Here is a 24,914-nt window from a genome sequence, read left to right as displayed (position 1 = left end):
CTGCCTTAAACTAGAAATATGGTGCCATGAAAGCTGCCCAATTGCTGCAGAAATTGGCTCTATGTCAGCTGCCACAAACAATGATTTATGCCAAATGGACAACTCCATTCCAGTATACAAGTTTGAAGCTCAAACTCAGTCTTTAGGTGGGATTGCATAAATTTGAATCAGGGGTTTTCATCTGCTAATTTAGTGGAGCAAATTAGGGGGTTGCTGTCCTCCAATCTCCAGTAATAGATTAATATTATGTCCAATCTATTCGAGGGAATTGGATAATAAACAAGCATACATCCTTTGGTTAGTAGCCTTGCTTATATAGACCCTTGAGTGCCCATATTTTTCGTTCCAAAAAGAAACCTTTTCAAATGATCAAGTGCTTCTTCCAATGCCACTTAGTAGGATTACATAAAAAACATAACTCACTTAAAGGTTATGAAAACATTCTCAGCATTATATTCCTAATTCCGCAGGAAATGGGAAATGGGCTTATGGCTCATCATGGAACCTATATGTAAAGGTGACATGACAGATTCAACAATGAAGATATTGGATTGAGAGAAGAATGAAGCACTGCATAATGTGTACAGGCCCAGTTATAAGGTTACAATGAGAATTTGTACGGGAAAGTTTAATCAACACTTTTATATAAACACTGAACAGCAATAATTATTTTTATATAAACCTATAGTTATACAATTATATATAATAGAAGTTAGAAGTAGAATTTGATGTATTTGGGATTTTAATTGAATTTATTGTCTATTTATTTGGGTATCAAAAACAATTTTTTCTGTTATTGTTTCATATCTCCATGGAAATTTGACGAGTTTTGCCATTTATTGATGAGGAAATTAATACAAGACAAGTTTAATGACTACATTGAAGCAGCACATATTCGATAGGATTATTCTGCAAAGTGTTTGAAAGCACTGGTGCCAGGATAGGGAGTGAAACATATCTCTTGCCGTAACAGAACTGAGAGGAAGGCTTCAAGCATGGACCTTCAAACTGAATTCTGGAATCTTTTCTCCACATGCTCTCCCTTTCAGGGGAACTAAACTTAGAAAGAGCATCTATGGTTTTATGGAAAATCATGATCTTAGTTTTTACTAAGGCTAACTAACAGCTGGCTGGCTAAGCTTATAAAAGCCAACAAAGGTACTGAACTATATCTGAAACTGTTAGGGGAATGTTAAAAGATGATTACATCATCAGCAAAAAGTAGAATGGTAAAGTAGAATCTCCTCATAAACAAAGAGTAGAATATCATTCGAACTTTGATGTATCATGCAATGTTTTCAAGAAAAATCTTTAAACTTGCAATATAATTTCAAAACATGTTACCCTAAACTATGGTACATGCTCCTGCGTTTTATGTATGTGCTTTCTCTCATAAGTTTTGTGAGGGCTGGAACATTCTTGGATAAAAGAAGTTTAAAATAGTTACTGAGCCTTGTGTGCTTGGATGCTTGGATGCTTGAGACATGTGAGTTCATGCTCACAGATCAGTAGTTGGTACCAGATCCAGTTTGTTGTGCTGTATTATTATAAGATTTTTGGCAGGTGATAATGTAAAAGCTTTAGGTTAAATTTTCTGTCATTAGTAGCAGAAAATAATCATGATGGTGGAATACACTCAGCTTTATTTTACAGGTCATAATTTTCAATGCTAAATAGTTGATATATTCTCAAATTTTCTTTGTTTTCTATCTATGCAACCTAGTTTTTATGAGCTGCTTTTCATATTTCTCGATGCAGAACCTTTTTACGTGCTTCTGTCTACCTATACAATTATAAATTTGATCACAATGTAAGAGAGATATGTGCCTATGGGAAGCATCTTCTCCATCACATCTTCCCGTTGAGTTTAAATTGTGTTTCAGATTTGATGTCAAACTAATCTTCAATATACCCACATGATGTATGGAAAATAACTGCTCATGCTATTTAAAGTTTCTTTTCCCTCTGTATAGTAACAAACTTCATTAGTAAGTTCTTGTCAAGGACTAAAATTTCTACTGATTTTATGTTTCAGGTCTTAGCTGCTTTAGGTAAGGAATATTTTGACTCTCTTTTCCCAGATATCATTCGAAATTGTTCCCATCAAAAGGCTGCTGTTCGAGATGGCCATCTCACTCTCTTCAAGGTAACTTTGCTTCCATTTTCAGATACTTGGTAGTTGGTATCATGTTATGGGATATAGTATAATTTATAAGCAGAAACTTCAGTGATGCATTAGTTTGTAATTATTTTTGTGTACAGTTTCTTCCGAGATCTCTGGGACCAATGTTTCAAAGTTATTTGCCACGCGTATTGCCAGCCATATTAGATGGTACTTAACTGAACTTTTTTTTTTCCCTTTAGGACCAGTTATTTATGATTTGATACTAAAATTCTAGTCCTGATTACAGGTCTTGCAGATGAGAATGAATCTGTACGTGATGCAGCTTTGAGTGCTGGACATGTTCTAGTTGAGAATTATGCTACCACGTATGCAATTCTTTGTCAGTTTTGAGTTTCATTAGAGGATTCTGACATTTGTTTAATAACAAAATTTTCATGCTAAAATGGCTAAAAATGTTTGGAAGCAATTAATCAATTTCATTCAAATTCAGGTCTTTACCACTTTTACTTCCAGCGGTGGAAGATGGCATATACAATGATAATTGGCGTATTCGTCAGAGTTCTGTTGAACTTTTGGGTGATCTTCTCTTTAAGGTATGTTAGTTCGAAATGTTGTAATATCTTTTTTTAACTTTTATTTGCAACATGTACTGTTTGCTTATGATGATGATATGTCTTGGTTTCTTGAAATTAGGTTGCAGGAACATCTGGTAAAGCACTTCTAGAGGGTGGCAGTGATGATGAAGGTGCAAGCACTGAGGCTCATGGGCGTGCAATAATTGATGTCCTTGGAAGAGAAAAGCGGAATGAAGTTCTTGCAGCAGTTTATATGGTTCGTTCTGATGTGAGCTTGACCGTGAGACAGGTAGGTTTTCTTAGTTATAAATTTTTTATCATTAACTATTTATTCTGGGATCATGTGTGTAACAGTGAATCACAAAATATTTTCTGTTATTTTGAATTTATGGAGGGTTGCAGGTTTTAAAATATGTGTTTTGTGCGATAGTGTATTACCAATAAATTTTCTTTTAGTGTTGCTGATGAGTAAATGATAACTAAAAGTTCAAATTTCCTTTTTGGTTTTAGACTGCATTGCATGTGTGGAAGACTGTTGTTGCGAATACTCCCAAGACACTCAAAGAAATCATGCCAGTTTTGATGAATACACTAATTACTTCATTAGCATCTACTTCGTCAGAGAGGCGACAGGTTTGCTTGCTTTTATTTATTGTTTCTTACATTTCGCAGTTGAGTTCTTGCTTGATAGGATGTATGATATGTACTGATATTTGTAATCTATGTCAGGTTGCAGGCAGGTCACTTGGAGAGCTTGTTCGGAAACTAGGAGAGAGGGTGTTACCATCTATCATTCCAATTTTGGCCCAAGGCCTGAAAGATTCGAATGCTAGCAGAAGACAAGTGAGTTGAGATCTTATGTATTGAGTATTGGATATGCTCTTTAGCATTTCATTTGCTTGTTGACAAAACTATTAAAGAGCTTATCCCATTTGACAAAACTATGCAATATATTGATATCATACTTTTTGGATATTAGTTTTAATTGTGTGATGTTTATGTTATTCTGTATTTGGGAGTTGAGGGTAAAAGAGGCAACACCTTTTGATTTTAGCAGGATGTAAGAAGATCTTAATTTTTGTATGGCTGCTGTTTGAAATAGATTTGACCACTTTAACACAAGTGATGCATAATCTAGTCTAAGAAATACTGTTTTATGAGTGCATATAAAAGCATGTGATTCAATCAAAAGAAAAATACCTTTTGCAAGTGGGTTGCTGATGAAATTTTGTAATCAAATTATTTAATATATAACTAGCTACTCTAATTAATACTGAAAAGTTGTGTCCCAGCACGTTCATAATTTTATACCCATATTAGCATTCCATTTACATGACATCAACATTTTGTGGTGAAAGTATAAATGGAATTCAATTACCCTGGTTTTATATTGGAAAGGCTGGGGAGCTTAAAAGCAAAGTGGTCAAATTAGAGAAAACAAGTACTTTTTTTATTTCATGCCATATATAGTGTGTAAAGATTAAAAAAGATATATATTTTTGAATATTCTACTCACCAAAAACTTCATAGGATTAAATTAACTATATTATTCACCGAAGAGGGTTTAGGTGTAAACAATTGATGGGCCCTAAAATAGTAAGATGTTATGTTCTGGTACATGACGTAATTGTCGAAAATTTACTTTTTACACAAAATCTATTCAAAGGAAAACTTAAAGAAAGAATGAAAGAAACTATTTTAATGTCCATGAATGACCAAGAATTGGTCAAAGTGACTGGAGCATACATTTGTCACAATAATAAAGAACTAGGGAAAAAGTGGGGGATCTATGCTCAAAGAAAATGCAACAAAGCAAGAAAACTGGAAAATACAAGAAGTAGACACATGGGATTAACCTAAAATAGTAACCTTCAAACAAGTAGTAAACAGAAGTCATCAGGTGTCTGTATCAGAATGCCCTAACACTAGAAAATATCCTATTGCTATAAAATTTTGGGAGTCTATCTATGCTCTATCAACAAGAAACTTGAGATAAGAGGAGCATTTGGAAGGTCAATTCATCACATGTTATATGGACTATTATAAATCAGTAGGAATATTTGTGACGTAGCTTTTACAGTAAAATTTAACAAGATCAAGTAGCATCTGCAAAGTTTTCCACGTATCTTGTCTAAATAACAGTTGGTTTTGTAGATTCTTATTCAGGCTGACCCATCAGTTGTAATTAAGGAAATCTTGTGCTTGAACCTGAAACTGTTCTTGAAAACTGTACAAGGAATTTGCGTTCTAGAAAAATCATCGAGTATTAAAACAAGTAGAAGAATTTATTAGAAAATGAAATAGGGCTGGACCACTGAAATTATTTGCCCAAAAAATTGTCAAAAAACTTGTGAGTTTGATAGGAAAACTTGCCAGGTGGGAAGAAAGAGGCCTTTTATTTTTTATTTCTAATTTTTTATTATTTCTCATTTACACAATTGTTTCTTTGACAACATTGCATTAATAATTATAGATTCTAGAAGGATCAATTAATGAACAATGCCACATGCCATGAAGGACCGTGGTCCTTAAGGCCTTAATTTGGGCTTGGAGGCAGGGCCCCTCCCCTTTGACCTTGCCCTCTATTGTGACAGGAGCTCTATTTCCATGAGGGATCATTGTCCCTCAACCCCACTGGGGGCCGTGAAATATACCACTCTATTCTGGATATTTAATTTCTGTTTTTTTTGTTTTTGTTTTTCTGTGTTTTCTGATTTTTTTTGTGTTTTTGCAATTTCTTTTTTTTGGGTATTGTTGCATATAAATGGAAATGAAAGCTGAAAACTGAAATTGAACAATTCCTAAAACTGTGAGGATAATTACTTCATCAAACTGAAATTTCATTTGCATTTAATTTAAATTTTGAACATACCCCAGTGAATGCCTAGGGTTGTCAGACAACTTTTGACTCCAAATGTCCAGTTGGAAGATATGTTGCTGATGAGTGATGGACGGCCAATTATCAGAAATGGTGCGGCATTGTTTAGGGTCTGAAAATGAACTGAATTTGCAGACCCATCTGCCATGTTGCCCTAGGAAAGGTATGGCCTGGTTTTTGGAGGTAGTATGGCTAGCGATGATGATTCCAATAATTTGATCTCCAATCTAAACCCTTCGATCTGCTCTTTTTCAATCACATGAAATTCTGATCAGACTTTGATGAATTTGGATCCAATGAGGTGCAATTATAACCCTTGAATGAGATTATGAATCTGAGTGCTCTTAAGTGATCTTTCACACCTGCAAACACTGTTCTCTTTGAGGAATTCTGTCCTCAAAAAGCTATGGCTTTCACAAATAGCAAACCCTTGCTTCAGCTTTCATAAAATTTGCAAGCAAGAATGAATAATGAAGCTCTCAAATGAGCTTTTATATTTCCTCAAAAACCCACGCGCCTCTTGGCCTTTTTAATCATTTAATTTATTTGCTTTGATGTTTTATTAAAATTCTGCAAAGTTGGCACCCACTTTTGGCTTATAAAAAAATCATTTTATGAAATGACTTTTAAATAATCATTTTGATCCCTTTATATCATCATAACATAAAGTCATTTAATATAATTGAACTTTATTAAAGTCGATGCTTGATAAGACATTAATAAATTAATTTAAACCATTAAATCTTGATAAATGTAAAATACCAATTCATGAGGCCAATCCTGCCAACTTTCCAAATATAACCATGATACCCACTGTTAATCCTGTGACTTCCTATAAATAGTAAGTGTGATCCCAACGTCTGAGTGATTTACCAAAAATAGTGTGTATCAAAGATACCTGAATGATCCCAGGAAGGCATGCCACAAATAAACTGGGACACTGAGCTGAAGATTACTGCAATAAGCACCTGAAAGGGTCAGCTGAAGCCATAGAACCCCCTCAGAAGGGTCCCCTAACCACCATGTTAGCCTATGGGGACCAGAGTCGTAGGCTAATCTCTAGGAATGACTGATACAATGGAGGGGACATTATAGGCTGCCACCCACATAGCTCTGCTATGGTTGAGAAAACAAAACAAAACTTTGTTTTGGATCCCATGTTTTCTATGGATGAAACTTGTAAATATACCGATATGTATTTATCTTTATAATCATACAACACTATGGTGTGTATTGAACTTGTTTTGTGATTAATAAATGAAGGGAAAACTACTTATGATTTCTGTAAAATTGGTTTTCGTTTTTTTAAGATTATTTTATAAATTTATGTGTTTTTTTAATGTGAACATTTGCTAAATTTTTTGAGTTGCAAGTCCTGGTCAAATTTTAGGTCTTCTTTGAATTATGTGATTAACTATTCAAACAAATACTAAGAAGGTGTGTCCCATTACAATTATACTGATAAAAAGGTTGAACCTCGTAGATTGGTATAATGATATCAGTTAAATATGCTCTTTAGGATAACTCCATTCGCTATCATTTATAAGCATGAGCCCTTAAAATGGTCTTAAAAGGTAAGATACATGCTTAAGGAAAAATTGCAATGTGCCTGCACCTGTAGTAACAAGCTCACCGACAATTGCAGTGAGGATTTAAGAAGACAACACCACCTTTCTATATCTTCAACAGGTTCAACCGTACCAGCAAACTTCATAAACAAGATATGTTGAAACTTGAAAGTTCATCATACAAGTATCTTATGCATTGAATTTATATTCACATGTTTCACACAAGTGTTCTTTTCCAATCTAGATAACATTTTGGGCTTATTCTTTGGAAAACAATCGAAAACTATGATCTTAAGGGGCTTCATTTAGGAATTTGGTTGACTATGTCTTGGTTATCTCATACATTCATCAAATCAAACCATATAAGGATCAAGAAGGAGCTATGGCATTTTGTGGAGTGTTTTGGATGTATTTTAAACAATAACAGTGTCGAATCATTGATATGCAAACTTATTAGCTTTAGAAGTATAATTCATAAATGGCTTTTGCAGGGTGTATGCATCGGGCTGAGTGAAGTGATGGGTAGTGCTGGAAGGCAGCAACTTATGACATTCATGGGAGATCTTATACCAACTATTAGAACAGCACTATGTGACAGGTATATGATTGTAAGATGCCTAGTTCCAAATTTTTTGGTTGTTCATGTCCTCATATTGATGTTCCATCTTTGCAAGTAAATCATGAATGGTTACTTTCTAACATCAAGGTTTTCTCAATTTACCTTCTCTGAAAAATAGTGCTTCAGAAGTGCGTGAAGCTGCAGGGTTGGCTTTCAGCACTCTTTACAAGGTAGTAAGCTTTCATATTAAGAGTGTGTGTTATTCATTTACATTGTTACATAGATGTAGAAAAGCAATATTCTTTCACCAAAGCCTCACGGAATCATAATTGACATTTGAAACTCTTGATATTATTGTCTTGCAGAGTGCAGGTCTGCAAGCTATTGATGAAATTGTCCCAACACTTTTGCATGCTTTAGAAGACGAAGAAACTTCTGACACTGCATTGGACGGTCTGAAACAAATTTTGAGGTGACTTACTTGATACATGAAGCTACCATGCTAATGTGTGTTTATATTAGATATAATTTATTTTTAGCGTTTTCTTTTCTTTTACATTGTAAGGATCATGTGTTCCTTTTTCTTCAGTGTACGAACTACAGCAGTTCTTCCACATATATTACCAAAGCTGGTGCATCCTCCCCTCTCGTAAGTTATGATATCATTCTGGGTAATGGATATATGTAATGAATTGCTCTTCCTTTCCAAACTGCATGTGCTCTGTATATACTATTTTATCAATGACTAATACCTTTTTCATGCAGTGCTTTCAATGCTCATGCTCTGGGGGCCTTAGCAGAGGTTGCTGGTCCTGGTCTTGACTCACACCTGGGAACAGTTTTACCTCCTCTAATTGCTGCTATGGATGATTGTGATGAGGTAAATTTGTAGAACATGGTAATTATGATCAATTGCATCAGTGTCCATTTATTGAATTTTTGTGTAATCCCATCTTCTTAAAGAGTATATAACCATGCAATAAGGCGTGGATATTCAAATATCATATGACACAGAGAAGTGCAATTTCAGTGTCTTTTAAGTTATTTGATTTTTTTTGTTGTTTTGGTATTTTAACATGTGAAGAGCCTGTTTTAATGACTTTTTTATTTGGCCCGATAGACTTTTAATCTCTAGTTACTGCAGACTTTTACTCTAAAAACCATGATACTTTCCAATTGATAAGAGTATTTAATAATTATTGAACTATGTTGACTTGTGAATGCTAGATAATATACATATCCGTAGTTATATGTGAAAATGTGTTGGAATTGTGTGGTTATTGTTATGTAGAGTGTTTCTGTGTACTAAATGTTATTGCAAAAAAAAAAGTCAAAACTCCCTGTGGATTTCCTGCAATCTTTCGACTGCAGAGACAACAACAGTTCCAGCAGCCAAAGGAAACAAAGTGCAGAGTTGACGTTCAAGTGATGAGGTGTCTATCGAATGACACCTTGAAGACTCCTATAAATAGCAGACTTCTTCACGCATGGGATACCTTCACCATAACCATTGTCATTAGTTTTTGGTGCATTTTTGTTATGGTTATTTAAATCCCTCGTTATGATTGGTTAGATAGTTTCATTAGGACTCTACTTTCTTTTATTCTTTTCTCTATTTAATAACTCGTTTCCTATATACTATGAATGAATGAGTGCTTAGGAACTGTTTGTTAGGGACTATAAATAGATTTGTCGCTACATCTATGGATGTCCAAGGAGTACATTATAGATTTCCCTTGGTACGACAAATAAGAACTATATCCTCTAAAACCGATGGATAGAGTATGAAAAGTGAAAATGGAGAGTAAGATTTATAGCTTAGGTGTTGAATGAGCAAACCATCCCAATTTTTAGGTCCATGGATGACAGATATTGGCAAATTTAGTTGCTTGGCAATCTTTGAATAAATCAAGTCCATGCTATTGCCATCTATCATGAAGTCCAGTGGTTTCCCTTACAAACACATTGCTGAATGGAATAGTTGCTCTGCATAAGTTTCATCCGCAATCAGTTGTGAAGTGCATCCATCTCAGTTTAGCAAAATTTATTTTGAATTATGGAGAGTTTTTCAAAGGTCATATTGAAGTTGCTACAATCTAGATTTGAGGTCATTTGGAGCACTTTTGAAGGGTTATTGTGAAATTAGGGTTTTTGCCAAATTTGCTTTAAAGGTTACAAATCAACAAATTTTTTTGTAATTTTTGGAGTTTTGATCATGGACATATTGTGGTTGGTACAATCTAGATTTGATGTCATTTGGAGCATATTTGAGGAATTTATTGCAAAATTAGGTATTCCATCAAATTTGCACTTAAGTCTGCAAATCAATGAATTTTTTGGAGATTTTTTCTAGCAATTGAGATCTAGGATATGGTAAGTCATAGTAAAAATTTCAGATTTTTTCTATTTGTTTTTAGTAAGTTATTGTGGAAATTATTTGGGTGACATGATGGAGGGGGCTTCAACAAGAGGCAAAAAGTTCACTCTTGGAAAGACTCTTGACAAGGATGATCCGATATTGAAGGAGATGGATATCATAACCAATGAAAACATGAGCAAGATGAAGGAGGAAATCAAGGGAGAAACCAACAAGATGAAAGAAGAAATCTTGTCAAAAATTGAAGTTGAGATGAGATCTCAAGGCTTTGGTTGAACAAATATTTTCTAGCCAAAATTTTGGAGATTGTGAAGACATGGAGCCACACAAGAATAACTTGAATGAAGATTGTGTCCTAAGGGGCATGATGATTTTGAGTTTTAATCAAATCTAAAGATGGATCGCCACCCAAATAATTCTATGGCTAGATACTTCACACCTAAAATGGGTATTTGCAAGTTTGATGGCAAGGGCCCAACTAATTGGCTTTGCCAAATCAAACAATTTTTTGATCTTCATCATGTCCCATGTCAACAGAAGGTTGCAATAACATCCTTATATTTGGAACCATATCAACTTATTTGGTATCGTTAGCTATGTGAAGAGAAGCGAACAAAGGGATGTGTTGTCACATGGTTGGTTTTCCAAGAACTCGCTAAGCATGATGGTGACAATCTTATTTGATAGATACTTTAGTCAACTCACCCAACTAAAGCAACTAGCTTTAATCAAGGATTATACTCGTCAATTCCAAAATTTGTCTCTAAGAGTGGAGCATGTTATAGTGAAAAGCTTGAAGGATTTTTTATAGGAGGTTTAAAGGACCACATCAAATATGAGGTACATATGTTTGACCTGTATTTTATGCCACTGGCAATGATTATGGCAAGGTAGGTAGCGGAAATTTTTTGGCTAACAAGAGGGAGGAATTCATTAGCAAGGAGGTACATATGTTTGACCCGTATTTTATGTCCCTAGCAATGATTATGGCAAGGTAGGTAGAGGAAATTTTTTGGCTGCGAAGAGGGAAGAATTCCTTAGCAAGGGAGATTGGAATATCCTTGCATTGTCATTTCTTCATCCTATGAGATTGACATCTCAATATATGGAAGAAAAAGAGCCAAAAGTTTATGTCTCAATTGTGATAGAAAATACGATAAATGATGTAAATGTGTTGAGAAGAAATTGTTTACATCAAGGGCACCTATGATGAAGAAAAGGATGAACAAGAGATAGTAATGGTGGTAGAAGACTTAGAAAATGTCCAATCATTTATCTGTTGTCATGCATCATTAGTCATCAGCACCCTGCAATTGCCCAAGTTGAGGGATTTCCTTAATCAGTAGAAGGTAATAATATTGATTGACTCATGGAGTACTCATAACTGAATCAACAATGAGTTGGCAACTCATTTGAATTGTTTTTGTTTACTCGAGGATAGAATTTCAGGTTATGATTGCAGATGGAGGTATAGTCAGTTGTTTGAGGAAATGCCAAAGTATTAAACTCACCATGGGAAATCAGTTCCTTGATTGTCCTACGTTTGGTATTCTCATGGCTAGAGTAGACGTTTTTTTGGGAGTTCAATGGCTTACTACCTTCGAAACAATTGAGATTACCTTCCAAGAGTTTTTCATGCAGTTTCACTTGGAAGGTAAAACATTTGAACCAAAAGGGTTGCATGATACTAACTATCAATCCATGACTTGGCAACATGTGGGAGCATTGTGCTCATTCAAGGATAGAAGATGATGTTGCCCAAAGCCAAGTCCAAAAGCCTGATGAAACAATCTCCTTGGACACTTGGCGATTGAGAAAGTGTTTAGAGATCCAAAGATCTTGTCGTAACAGATGGGTGAATGAGGTCTAGTTTTTGATCTTGGGATGTGTGTCTGTCATGTCATAACTTGGTATCAAAAAGGTGTAGGTGGATGTGATGGGTAAATAAATTCCAATTGTTGATCTAGCTTCATGGCTATGTGGCAACATTTCATGTATTTATTGATCCAAAAGCTTAATTCTGATCCAATGTTCGAATGCCTGATCAAAGAGTCAGCTAAGGCTTGGATTGCTTTTTTGGGACTAGAAGTCATCGGCCAAATAGGTAAGTCCAATAGCCCTAACAAAGAAAAATTCTTGATCACTTGTTTTGCAGATAGGTGTTTACTGGCTAAGATGGTAATTACAGTGCTCCAATCAAAGAACGAATGCATCATTTGATCGCTTGCTTGGAGATAAAAAGGAGTCCACACCCTAGTGAAGTGTGATTGTGTGATCTTTCCTGACTTTCTACTCACATGAATATGAATATGAATATGAAGTTGGCAAAGAGTGCACAAAAACCTGCACAGAAAACTACATAAGTGAAACAAAAATTTGTTAGTTTAGTGCAGGATTGCTTGTGAGCAGAGATTCATCAGCATCATTCGTCCTGTTGTTAGGTGTTAATAACTGATGGCCAATAAACTGTTGTAAGTTTCTATCCATAGTATCAAACTATATGGCTGTAAGTAGTCATTTCATGCTGGATCTGATGTTGAACGCCTCAAAAGAAAAGCATTAATACATCTGTCATAGGAGGCAATAGTTGGCAATTTTTCTTTTTTCTTTCTCCTTCCTCAACTTAGTATGCAATGGAGGTTTGGTTTTTTCCTTTTCATTTTCTGTTTCTTGAACTCAGTCTTCAATGATTAATGTTTCTTTTTCCTACAATCAGATATGTTAAGTTGGACTGTCAAATGTGAGAATTGCTATTTTATATTATTGTCATGATCTTCACAAGGATGAGATTAGATAATGGAATATGTTGTTTGAAATGTATAAGTTCGTAGGCACTACTTTTAAGAGATGAGACATAATGTTTGAATCTTTAAGCTAATATTAATCATTTTATATTTAGGAGGTGGCAACCATGGCTAAGAAGGCATCTGAAACTGTTGTCATGGCTATTGATGAAGATGGCCTTGACTCTTTAATATCAGAGCTTCTTAAAAGTTTGGGAGATAATCAGGTTGGGTTATTGTTACACAGAATTTACTATTTTTCTTTTTCCCATACTGTTGATATTTTTTGGTGAATTGTTAGCTTACTTGTGTGTTTTGTTTCTTTCTTTCTTAGGCCTCTGTCAGAAGGGGCTCGGCATATCTTACTGGTTTCTTCTTTAAGAACAGCAAGCTAGACTTAATTGACGAGTCTCCAAATCTAGTTACCACACTGATTGTTATGTTGACAGATCCAGATTCTTCCACTGTTCAGGTATGTAGATGGGTTGATAATTCATCTGTTATTCTTGAAGCTTGGGTTTCTTCTTTGCAACAGTTAGGCATTAGTGCTATGCTTCTTTGAAGCCATTTTCTTTTGTTTCACGTGCCCACACTTTAATATTGGCAACCTGCTGTGTGATTTTCACATTTGATCTGTGTGACATTTGTTTCCTGGTGTTTTAACTTCAGGTGTCATGGGAGGCACTGGGATCTGTAATAGGGTCACTGCCAAAAGAAATCCTTCCAACATATGTAAAAATAGTCCGTGATGCAGTATCAACTGCAAGAGACAAGGAACGGAGAAAAAGAAAAGTAAGTTCAAACTTTTAATGTGGATTGGCAAGTTCTTTTTGATTTATTTCATTAAGTATATCAGGAAAATCATGTAGTCTATGGAGTATGGATATATATTTCCTTGCTATTTTTATGCTGTCTCTCAATAATTTATTTCTTCTCTCTTTCTCAGGGTGGGCCGATACTTATTCCAGGTCTTTGCCTGCCAAAAGCTCTTCAGCCCATCCTTCCTGTTTTTTTGCAAGTATGGCATCTCATCCAACTCTTAATTCTCTGTAGTAGGCAAAATATTTTAACGGTGCATCTGAACTTGAAATAAATGTAGGGATTTGATGAGATTAATTTCTTTGAATAAACATATGCTAAAAGTGTGGTAAATTTCTACAAAGAAGTTAATGGCTCTTTTTAATATTGAACCACTGCTTGGAAATCTATAATTTATAAAACAACGTTACTGTCAAATATCTTTGTCCTGGACTATGTCTGCTAAGCATGTTTTGGAGTATTCATTTGAGCCCTTTGTGCATGCATCTAATTATAATAAAAGCTAGGTTGCTACTCGTTTTACTGTGTTGTGTTCTTTGTGTTCAGCTATATGGCCATGGCCTTGGCCATGCATTTTGTTCTTATATTCTTGCTTTCGTTGAATTCTACCTGTCTTATTTTGTTGCACAATGAAAATATTCTTTTAGTGGCCTTGTGTTTCCTTGCCCTTAAGTTGCCGGTACAGGTGTGGGCAATTTTTTTTGCCCTTGGGTACATGGGTTTGGGTACATCTGTACACACACACAATACACATACATTTGATAGTTTAGATTCTTAGAAGCAATATGGGCATATAATTGCCAGATCCAGAACTTGAAACCTATAATACAGATACAAATAATAAAATAAAAAAGAATAATAAATAATTCTTTATATTTAAATTCAAGTTTTTTAATATATTTTCAATTAATTATATAAGCAAACATTTATATAAATTCCATTGAAAAGGAAATAAAAGGAAATCTATATAAATATCTATTTATATTATTAATTGAAAATATATTAAAAACTTTAAAACTTAAATTTAAAGAAAAATAACTTAAAACTTTAATATATATATGTTCACAATTAATTTTAAAATCAATATTTAACATTTAATTAAAAATATAAAATTACATTAAAGAAGATAAATATAAACTATTAATATATGTAATAAATAAGTACATGGTAGTATTAACACAAAAGTTTAAGGTTTGATGATAAAAACTAAAGTTATTCTTCATACCGTCGTCGTGCTGGCGGAGGGGAAAATACATGAACAGGTTGAAAGAGAAATTGCAGACAAAACAACTCCCAGGAATGCCCAAGGAAAATCGTGCAGGTTGGAAGAAGAGTTGCAGGCAAAAGAACAGAAGATTTGGCAGTTTTATTTTTTTAAACCAAAATGCAATGAAACTGGCATGTCTGGGGCATTACATGGGTGCACCCAGGCGTACCTCTGGGCGAACCCGGTGCAGGTGTGCCAAGCAAACTGCACGTACTCAGTAATGTAGGTTTCTTCCCACCTGGATAGCTGTTCAGTGGCAGTAGGTCAGGTTGAAAGTTCTGATGGAGCCATAGCAGTTCAACATGATCCATGCTAAATGGTCTGTAGCCATATCATCTGGAATTTTAGAATTAGTTGCATTGCATTGGTCCTTCTTACTTATAATGCATGGTGGGGATAGTCTTGCTCTTTGATTTCAAATGTAAAGTTTAGCCACTAGTTAGCTTGACTGATGGCTAGTCAATTGGGTTGTTAAGAATTCTTTCTAATGTTGTTGTTCATCAACTTCTATTATTAGAACTGCTTCTATAGTTTTTTTGACATTTTCTGTGCTGGCTGTGGAAATATGAGATTGCAAAATTTATTGGTCTTTAATACGTTATTCACTCTTAGGAAATGATAGCCATGGCAAATGGTTTTGAAACTGATTCCTTCCCTTCTCTCTTGTCTTCATAGGGCCAAAAATATGGTCCCATGAACATGCACTTATAATATTGTTTAAAGGATGAGTAAACGAAAAATCTTTGTTGTAGATATTTGGCTATAGAACTGTCTACTTCTCCCACACCTCTTGCTCCGGTAGTTGTAAGGGATGGTGTAGAGGCATATTTGCACCCCTTCACAACTGTTATCATCTAATTAAAAGATATAACTTACATCTGCTAACTGTTCACTTTCTACAGAAGAGGTTTTTCATCATCCTTTGTCTCTTGATTGCTTCACAAGCTAGATATTGAAATCTTGACTGGTTACACCTAGGTAGATTAAGGATCCCTTCACCACTTTTTATGCCAAGAGGTGTAACTGAACTGGCAGCAAGAGGTGGATTTTATTGGCATGAGTATGTTTATGAAAACCTTGTAACAAGGAAATGAAACATTACATAGCTGATCTTTAACAAAGAAATGAATGATAAAAGAGCTACAAACTACTTGCTTAAGCTTCAGTTCTACTATAAACAGTCAGCCACAACCATCAACTTCTAAACCCTAAGGAGCACTTGTTCTATGAAATCAATAGACATATAGTGACCCGGGAGACAAAACAATGCAAGCGATTGAGATTCATAGTGCTACACCACTTTCCCCCACTCTGCTGCAATCCCGAGCTTGTCTAACCTCAAACACTCTTCAACTAAGGAACATTTTTGTTTCTTGATTGACCCTCAATTGCTAATGCACTGACTTACATCGTCCAACAAGAGGAAATAATTTTTCCCCATGAACAACCACCCCAAATATTTGCATGGGGGAGATGCTATATTAAATTCCAAAATGTGAGCAATTCTACTTTGCTTTCTAGGCAAAGTATTAAAGAATTGTTTTTAGATGTATCTTTGTTTATGTATTGCCTCAAGGAAACGGCTTAAAGATTTACACTTCCTTTCCGGACTAAAACTTCTTTCCTTTCTGGATTACCAAACAATATTGTGTCATCTACAACTTGCCTATGAGTGAAAGAATCTAGGAGGGGATGTTGAAATATCCCTAGCTTTCATATTTTATAATTAACTGGCCAAGTATATCAGCAATTAAAATGAAGAGATATGGAGGCCGACATATCACCTTGATTTGGACTGCATATAGTTTCAAATAACGTGAAGAAGTTGAGGAAATACAACTTCAAAGATCCCAAGAACACCTGCATGCAAATACCTATCACAAGAGAAGAATGGAGGCACATAGAGCAAAAAGGCATAAATGTTCTGAAGAAGAAAATTATCATTCAGAGAGGGAATCAATTGAATGAACAAGTACAATACAATCCTTATAAAAGGATAATAGCAACCCTAAAGGTGTGCAACCCTAAATATGTGCAACCCTAAAGAAACCCTAAAGGGATAATGTGTATTTAATAATTAGAATAATTATTAAATACTTACAATATTTATTAAATGCCTAAGTTTAGCTTAAGCGTAGAGTTTAATAGACTAATAATTAAATAAATAATTATTAGCTAATACAAGATAACTCTAACACCCCCCCTTAAGATGAACTTAGGGAGTAGCTAAAAAACTAAATGCATGAAGCAAAAAATGCAACTACATGAAGAAGGCAAAAATTTTTGGGTCCCGGAAACAAGCCCTGATGAGGTACCCAATCACAACCAAATCTCTATGAACTGGAGAAATAGAGAAAACCACATGGGAAAAAAACTCTACTCCAAAAAGAGATGGAAAAGCAATAAGAACACCACTGAAGCATGAAAAAGATGCAAACACTGTCGAAGAGTAACTGCTGATTTGAAGAACCTCCACTGAAATAGAACATGACCAGGTAGAAAAGACTGTAATCTGCATGAGTGCCCTCAAATGACACTACTCGAATCAGATGGCAAACAAAGGCGAACAACTGAAATCGAAGATACAGATGGCATGAGAAACCAAAGCTTGAAGAGCTGATCAATCGAACCAAGGAAGCATTAGAACCAACAGGACAAACCTCCCCATAATGCTGAAAAGGGAGAGGGACAGGTACACTGAAAAGAACGGTCGACAAGAATTGCATGACGAAGAACTAGGAACATCGAAGGTGCAGAGAAAGTACAAAGTGTTGTGGAAGGAACACTCACTTGACACACATCATGAGGTGAATGTCGTGGAAGGAACACTCACGTGACAAATGTAGATGGCAAACAAAGGCAAACATCAACCTCCCCATGGCACTTTATAAGTAGTGCATGTACAATAAGGCACAAGATGTGCAATATCCCAAGTATATAATGCATGGTGGCACTTTATCTCAGTGTGTTTGCATAAATAAAATGCTACAATGATAAGAAGACTGGAAACAAAAAGAACAGCCAAAAACGAGACATCCTACTCAGAGAAAGAGATCCCAGGACCTGAAATATCCAAGATATTCACCAGAGTGCTGAAAAGCAAAAAACTGAATAAAATATTCCTAGAGTAGGAGCTGGAAAGAAAACTCATATGACTGGAAAGTACACAGAACAAGCTTTCCAACAATATAAAGTTTTCGAAAAACGGAGTTCGGATGCTCAAGTTATGTCTCCTGGAGTGCCAAAAAGAACCTCTGGCTTTGATAGCAAAAAACGCCATCAAAAAAGAAAAATCAAAAGCTCAAACCTCCAGATCCGAGTAGAGTTCAAAAAGAGCTTTTCGGCACCTATTCGTTTTCAAAAAACCGACTCCGTTTGCCCAAGTTATGGCAAAAAAACTAATATGCTGTCAAAACCCTTCAAGGGAAAAAAAAACAGGGCCCCCTTGGTGGCAGGGAGGTGGCGCACTGGCTGGGCGGTGGCCGAGCGCAATGCTGCGGGCGGAAGGCGGGTTGGGTGGTGCAGAGGGCAGCGGCAGTCGGGTTGAAGGCGGCCGCGGGTTTGGGGGCGACGACAGCAGTGGGTCCCGGGCTGGCGGCCAACACTAGGCGCTGTGAGCGGCGGCGGGGGGCAGCGACGACGAGGATGCCGGGCGGCCACGGCGGCTGAGGCAGCTGGGACCACCATGGTGACCACTGGCGGCTTCCTGTGGGTAGGTGGCTCTTGAAGGGCTGGCCCTAACGGTGAACAAACCGTCAGCGGCCAGTGGGGGCAGAACGACCTAGGCAAGCCGTTAAACTGCCGAAAAAAGTGTTTTTAATTTTTTTTTTTGATTTTTGCCTTGGAAAACGTGCTCGAAACAAGGCAAAATAAAAAAAATTCCCAGAGCTAAAGTTGTCCAAATTGGACAAATTATATATGAAAATGGGGGTATTCGAGTGTTCATTGCTCAATGGTGAGGTCCTTTTGAGCTCAAAATGCCCCAAAACAAAAAAGATACCCCAGATCCAAACTAAAACCTCTGAAAAAAAAACTGAAACCCTTGCCTCTAGAGAAAATATTCTAAAAAGAAATCAGAGACAAGTAGCAGCAGATGAAAGGCTTTGATACCATGAAGAAGTTGAGGAAATACTACTTCAGAGATCCCAAGAATACCTGCATGCAAATACCTGTCACAAGAGAAGAATGGAGGCACATAGAGCAAAAAGGCATAAATGTTCTGAAGAAGAAAATTATCATTCAGAGAGGGAATCAATTGAATGAACAAGTACAATACAATCCTTATAAAAGGATAATAGCAACCCTAAATATGTGCAACCCTAAAGAAACCCTAAAGGGATAATGTGTATTTAATAATAATTATTAAATACCTACAATATTTATTAAATGCCTAAGTTTAGCTTATGCGTAGAGTTTAATAGACTAATAATTAAATAAATAATTACTAGCTAATACAAGATAACTCTAACATAACGTACCATAGACCCTTTAACTAAAACTGATAACCATATTGAAAAATAAATTGAATGAATGATTCAATAATCGGATAATTAAATTGAACGATATACACACGTATATATAGAGGTTACAAGATGATGTTCTATAATTAGAATATAATGTTAAAGTAAAAGATTAAAGAGATAAATGCTAAATTAAGCATAAAAGCTAAATTAAGCTTAAAAGCTAATTACATAACGAAAAGCTAACTTAACAAGCTAAATAAGTCGACTAAAAAGCTAAATAACTAAATAAGTCGACAACTAAGATGACTGCTAAAAATAGAAGATGACCATTATAGAAGGTATTAATATTATTTTAACACCCTCCCTAATGGTCATCGTACTCGATACCCTACAGAGGACACTGCAGGTGTTATGATCACAAATGCAAAGACCATCTGCTGCTACAGAGACCCTCTTAGGATCTGCAAAATGTAAATGACCAAGAGTACCAAAAGCCATCTAAGCAAATGTAGCCTTCACACGTGAATTAGAGATCTGGCACACACCAATTACTGAAAAGCCTGAAACCATGATTTTGAGGAAAAAATTAGCAAACCGTTTTGCAGAAGAGTACAACTCCAAAATTGACTGCAAGATACCACCGTTGTAGATGTTTGCCCTGGCAGGTGCAACCCAAACTGACTGCAACAAAGTCATCAAAAATCGATCAAAACCAGAGAACTTCGCGAATCACAAATCCCACATGAACTTCACGTATTACAGATGATTTTTGAGGAAAAATCGTAAAAACCAGCAAACAATGTTTGAAGAAAAAATTATGTAAACCAAGAAATCCCACGCAAGCTTTGCGGATGACAGATAATAATTTTCAAGGAAAAGATTCAAAACCTTGCAAACAATTTTTGAGGAAAAAAATGTGAAAACCAACCCATGATGTTTTGTGGAAAAAATCAGAAAACTGACCAAACAGGAAATTTTCTTATCACAAAGCATAGAAGGCTGACTCCTCTCCAGAATGCTCTACAACATGAGCCTTCTCTTGTTCCTGAGACCCTCCCAGCCTAGATTGCATGGATGCCTGCAATTTCCTACTATCTTTCTTCATATGGCCAAACAGGTGACAGTAGTTACACTGTACACTTTTCTTCTTTGAAGATTGCGTATATTGACCTTGCCCCTTCTGTTGGAAGGACTGACCTTTACCCTTGTTCTTATCCAAAACTTCAGCTGTGAAGGCTTGTTCAGTGGACGAACTAGCGTTGCTTCCAAACTGCTGCTTCCATCGATCTTGCTATAGAAGCTTATTGTAGAGATCAGGAAACTTCAGATCAACACTAGTAGATGAGATATTGAGAGTATCAATGAAATGCTCGTAGGATTTGGGAAGGCTTTTCAGCGTGATCACTACCATATCCTCTTCCACCATGGTTCGGCCTATAGCTTCCAACTGGTCACGGATCTCTTTGATCTTCGTGAGATGTGCCTGGATAGATGACTTCTCATCCATCATGATAGAAAACAACATATTCTTCAGAAAGAAAGCTCGGCTCTTGTCGGAAGTTTCATGAAGATCCTTCAAGAGATCCCAAATCTCTTTTGCTGTTTTACCTGAAGGCACTTGTGGGAATTGATCATCTGTGACAGAGAGTTTGATAAGCATGACAACCTCTCGATTCTTCACATCATGTTTGTCTTGATCATCACCTGTTGTCTAAGTCACCAGGTTCGAATTCGAATTCGAAGTTCGACAGCTTTGAAATTTGAATGAAGTTCGATGCAGAAAAAATTCGAAATGTATAAAATTCGAAATGTATAAAATTCGAATTAAATTCGCCATATGTAATTTTTTAAATTTTTTTTTAATAAATATATGTATTATATCTATAAATTTGCGTAAATAGTTTAACATTGATAAATAGATTTGAAATCATTACAAAAAGATGACACATTTATAAAATATAAACCGTAGGAAACATATGCTTTCACTATTGCAAAGATGTTCTTTTGTCAAAAAGGTACAATAACAGTCAAAAACTTTAGAACTTTAAAATAACTCTAAGTCATCAAGAGCACTTGGCTGGGATGCCAAATCATCATCATCTGTATCACTACTTAGTTCATCATCTGCAAAGTCAGGCTCATCTGCATCTGGCATTGCTATGCCTTCAAGAGTTTGTTGTAAAGAAGTGTTCTTTGCTGATTTGTTCATCAGCAATTTCAAATTGCTGCGAACATAGACAAGATCTCCCAACTTTCCAGTCAGCAATTTGTTCTTCCTCTTTTTGGAATGGATGTGGTCAAAGCAACTCCAGTTCCTCTCACAAGCTGATGAACTTGCTCCCTGACTCAAAATTCGAATAGCAAACTCTTGCAGTTCAAGAGCTGATGATCCATAAGAGATCCACCATCTATATCCAGGCATACGTGGCGAGTCATATTTGGCTTCTGCTCCTCCAAACATCCCTTCTCCTCTCTTGTATTGCCAACTTTGATCTCTGATTAGTGCTGCAATTTCTGGATTTGGTACATACCTGCTAATGGCTTGGTAAAGCCCTGCCATGATTTCATTATCACCCCTTCTATCAATAGAAAACAACTTAGGCTCCAAAAAGCAAGTTGCTGCATGTAAAGGTGTGTGCATCATTTTCCATCTGCAATCAACTGTCTCCCATATCTGCATATATTCTGCTTCGTCATTATTTAGTGCTTTTTGAATAGATTCCTTACACCGGTCCATGCTTTCATAAAGCATGCCAAGGCAAGGAGTGTCACCATCAACCATACGAAGCACATCAACAATTGGTTCACATACAAGCAAAACTTTTGCTGCACTTTCCCAGAAATTGCTGTTTAGGATGATTTGCTCTATGTTCTTCCCCTTGGGGCCTTTAGAAAGCATTGAACTTTCCCACTGATTGGAACATATAACAGACCTCAAAGCTGCTTTTTCTTCAACCACTCTTTTCAAAGTGATATAATATGAAGCAATCTTGTTTCACAAGGCCTCAACAATTCCTTTGATGCATGCTGCCTATAAATACTCAATGTGAGACGATGATTCCGTATGAAATTTGTAATTGCTCTCCCTCTATGAATAGCTTCATTTACCCATGAGAATTTAGCCAAGTCATGAAGCAACAAATCGAGACAATGGGCTGCACATGGGCTCCAATATATCTGTGGGTACTTCTCTACAATCAGCCTCCCAGCTCCCACACAATTTGCTGCACTATCAGTTACCACTTGAACCACATTTTCCATCCCTACTTCAAGAATGGCTTCCTCTAATATTTGAAAAATATACTCTGAAGTTTTCTTGTGGTTCATGGTGTCAATGACTTTCAAAAACACAACACCTTCAGGACAAGACACCAAAACATTAATCAATGGCCTTTGACACATATCTGACCATCCATCACTCAATACAGTGCAACCTGTTTCCTTCCAAGTGGCTTTGACATCAGCTAATTTTTCAGTCACTCTATCTTTTGACCTCTGCAAAAGAGTTGTCCTGATAGCCTCTGAACCTGGGGGTGTGTACCCTTTGCCAAACTCTGCAATTTTCTGAACTGCATTACGGAAATGAGGATTTCTCGCAACATTGAATGGAATAGCACTTGTGTAAAACAAATCAGCAACTGCATCATCCACCTGTTGTTTCTCTACTGGTTTCCAAAAGTTGTTCAGTGTTCCACTCTGTTTTGGTACACTCGCCGCTTCAGATTGCACAGAAGAGGAAGACATAGAAGATGTGAATCTAGATATATCTCCTTCAATTCTCTGTTTCTTTTGTGCCTTCTTCATTTTGCCTACCGTTGAAGCAGCCAACTCTTTCTCTAGAATAGCTTTAAGTTCTGGAGTCGAACCTATGCATGCTTGAACACCTCCACCTGGACCCCCTGTATTAGCAAGGAAGTGGTCCCTAAGCCTTGTTAAAGTTCCAATAATATTTGCCTGACATATGTTACATTTGATGTGAGTTCCATTTCGGGTCACATGCTTCCATGCCTCAGAAGTTGATTTGGGAGGAGCCATTAAATGAAAATCTGCATGTTTGGAAAGAAAAATTAAAAAACACACTACTTTTATTTCAACCTTTAAAAAATATATAATAAAATATATAATATTAAACAATATAATAAAAAACCATTAATATAAAATTATAAATTATATAATAATAATATTAAACAACATTATAAAAAATAAACATTATAAATTTATAAATAAACATTATAAAGTATAAACTATTAATTAACCTAAAAAAATATTAAATAAACAACATTATTAAATAATAAACCTAAAAAAATATTAAATAAACAACATTATAAATTTATAAACATTTAATAAACAACATTATAAACATTATAAATAAATAATAAACCTAAAAAAATATTAAATAAACAACATTATTAAATAAATAATAATAAAATTTATAACAAACATTATTAAATTGTTTATAAAAATATTAAACCTAAAAAAAATAAAAAAAAAATAAAAATATATAATATAATATTACAAACTATTAATATAAAATCATAAATTTTTAAACATTAACATTATAAACATTATAAATAAAAAAAATAAATAATAAACTTAAAAAAAATGGCGGCCTACTTGTGTAGGTCGCGGATAGGTCAATTCTTGCCGGTGGCGTTGCGGACTGCAGGTGGCGTCGTGGATTGGTGGTGGCGTCGTGGACTGGTGGCGGCCGAGCAACTCCTGCGGCCGGGCAGATTGGGCTCCTTTGGCAACTTGTGTGGGTGTGATTGCAACTCCTGCGGCCGCCCTTTTATAAAATCCGCGACGAAACCCTAAAATGCAAACCAAAAAAAATATAAAACACTTTATCACAAACCCTAATTTCTTTTTTGAATTTAATCGAATTTAATCAATTTTTTGCATAGTTTTTCAAGTTCGCCGAATTTCGAACTTCAAGGTTCAAATTTGGTCGAACCTGGTGACTTAGCCTGTTGTTGTAGGACGAGATTCCTTGCCCAAAACAAGCTGATCAAGGCAACGATACTCAAAGATCGATAACATGCATTGTTTCTAGGTGTTGTAGTTGAGGCCGTTGAACTTCTGATTGTGTTCCAACATGATGTTGGTCAAAGATGCCATCACAGAAACTGAGGTTGAATGTGGTCAACCTAGTGAAGGCATAAAGAACGAGACAAAAGAATCTGATTAAAAATCAGAATAGAAGCAGCAGCAAACCCTAGATGGAAGAAAAATAATCAACAATAAAAAAATGACAGCTCCCAAGGAACAAATCTAGGCACAAAACTCAAGGCAAAAATCTGGCACGAAACCCAAGGCATGTAATTCTGGAAAGAAACAGAATATTTTTCTACAAATCTGAAATCTGTATTTTTCTTTTTCTCTGAAAAAAATCAGAAAAGAAAATAATTTGCAAAAAAATAATAATATCTGATTTGTAAAAAAACAAAAAACCCTAGGCGTTGCCAAAACCCTAGGTGCTGGCGAAAAACTAGAAACCTGC

At 35.7% G+C, this 24,914-nt stretch overlaps 1 protein-coding gene across 6 annotated transcripts in view; it reads left to right on the top strand.

Annotated features, from left to right (window-relative positions):
* LOC131048585 (protein ILITYHIA) overlaps window positions 1-24,914 on the top strand; it is a 212,581-nt gene that overhangs the window by 168,197 nt on the left and 19,470 nt on the right. For all 6 annotated transcript variants that reach the window (XM_057982586.2, XM_057982589.2, XM_057982588.2 and 3 more), the window contains exons 37-52: window positions 2,036-2,146; window positions 2,263-2,332; window positions 2,412-2,490; window positions 2,616-2,718; window positions 2,819-2,989; window positions 3,211-3,333; window positions 3,430-3,543; window positions 7,638-7,744; window positions 7,884-7,935; window positions 8,071-8,177; window positions 8,295-8,354; window positions 8,471-8,585; window positions 12,982-13,092; window positions 13,200-13,337; window positions 13,535-13,657; window positions 13,812-13,883. In XM_057982586.2, coding sequence (XP_057838569.2) covers window positions 2,036-2,146; window positions 2,263-2,332; window positions 2,412-2,490; window positions 2,616-2,718; window positions 2,819-2,989; window positions 3,211-3,333; window positions 3,430-3,543; window positions 7,638-7,744; window positions 7,884-7,935; window positions 8,071-8,177; window positions 8,295-8,354; window positions 8,471-8,585; window positions 12,982-13,092; window positions 13,200-13,337; window positions 13,535-13,657; window positions 13,812-13,883 — 1,656 coding nt within the window. The remainder of the gene's footprint in view (window positions 1-2,035; window positions 2,147-2,262; window positions 2,333-2,411; window positions 2,491-2,615; window positions 2,719-2,818; window positions 2,990-3,210; window positions 3,334-3,429; window positions 3,544-7,637; window positions 7,745-7,883; window positions 7,936-8,070; window positions 8,178-8,294; window positions 8,355-8,470; window positions 8,586-12,981; window positions 13,093-13,199; window positions 13,338-13,534; window positions 13,658-13,811; window positions 13,884-24,914) is intronic.

The sequence above is a fragment of the Cryptomeria japonica genome, chromosome 7, assembly GCF_030272615.1.
Source record: "Cryptomeria japonica chromosome 7, Sugi_1.0, whole genome shotgun sequence".
Taxonomy (NCBI): domain Eukaryota; kingdom Viridiplantae; phylum Streptophyta; class Pinopsida; order Cupressales; family Cupressaceae; genus Cryptomeria; species Cryptomeria japonica.
Note: the sequence above shows the minus strand (reverse complement) of the source record. Positions and strands in the feature narration are given on the sequence as shown.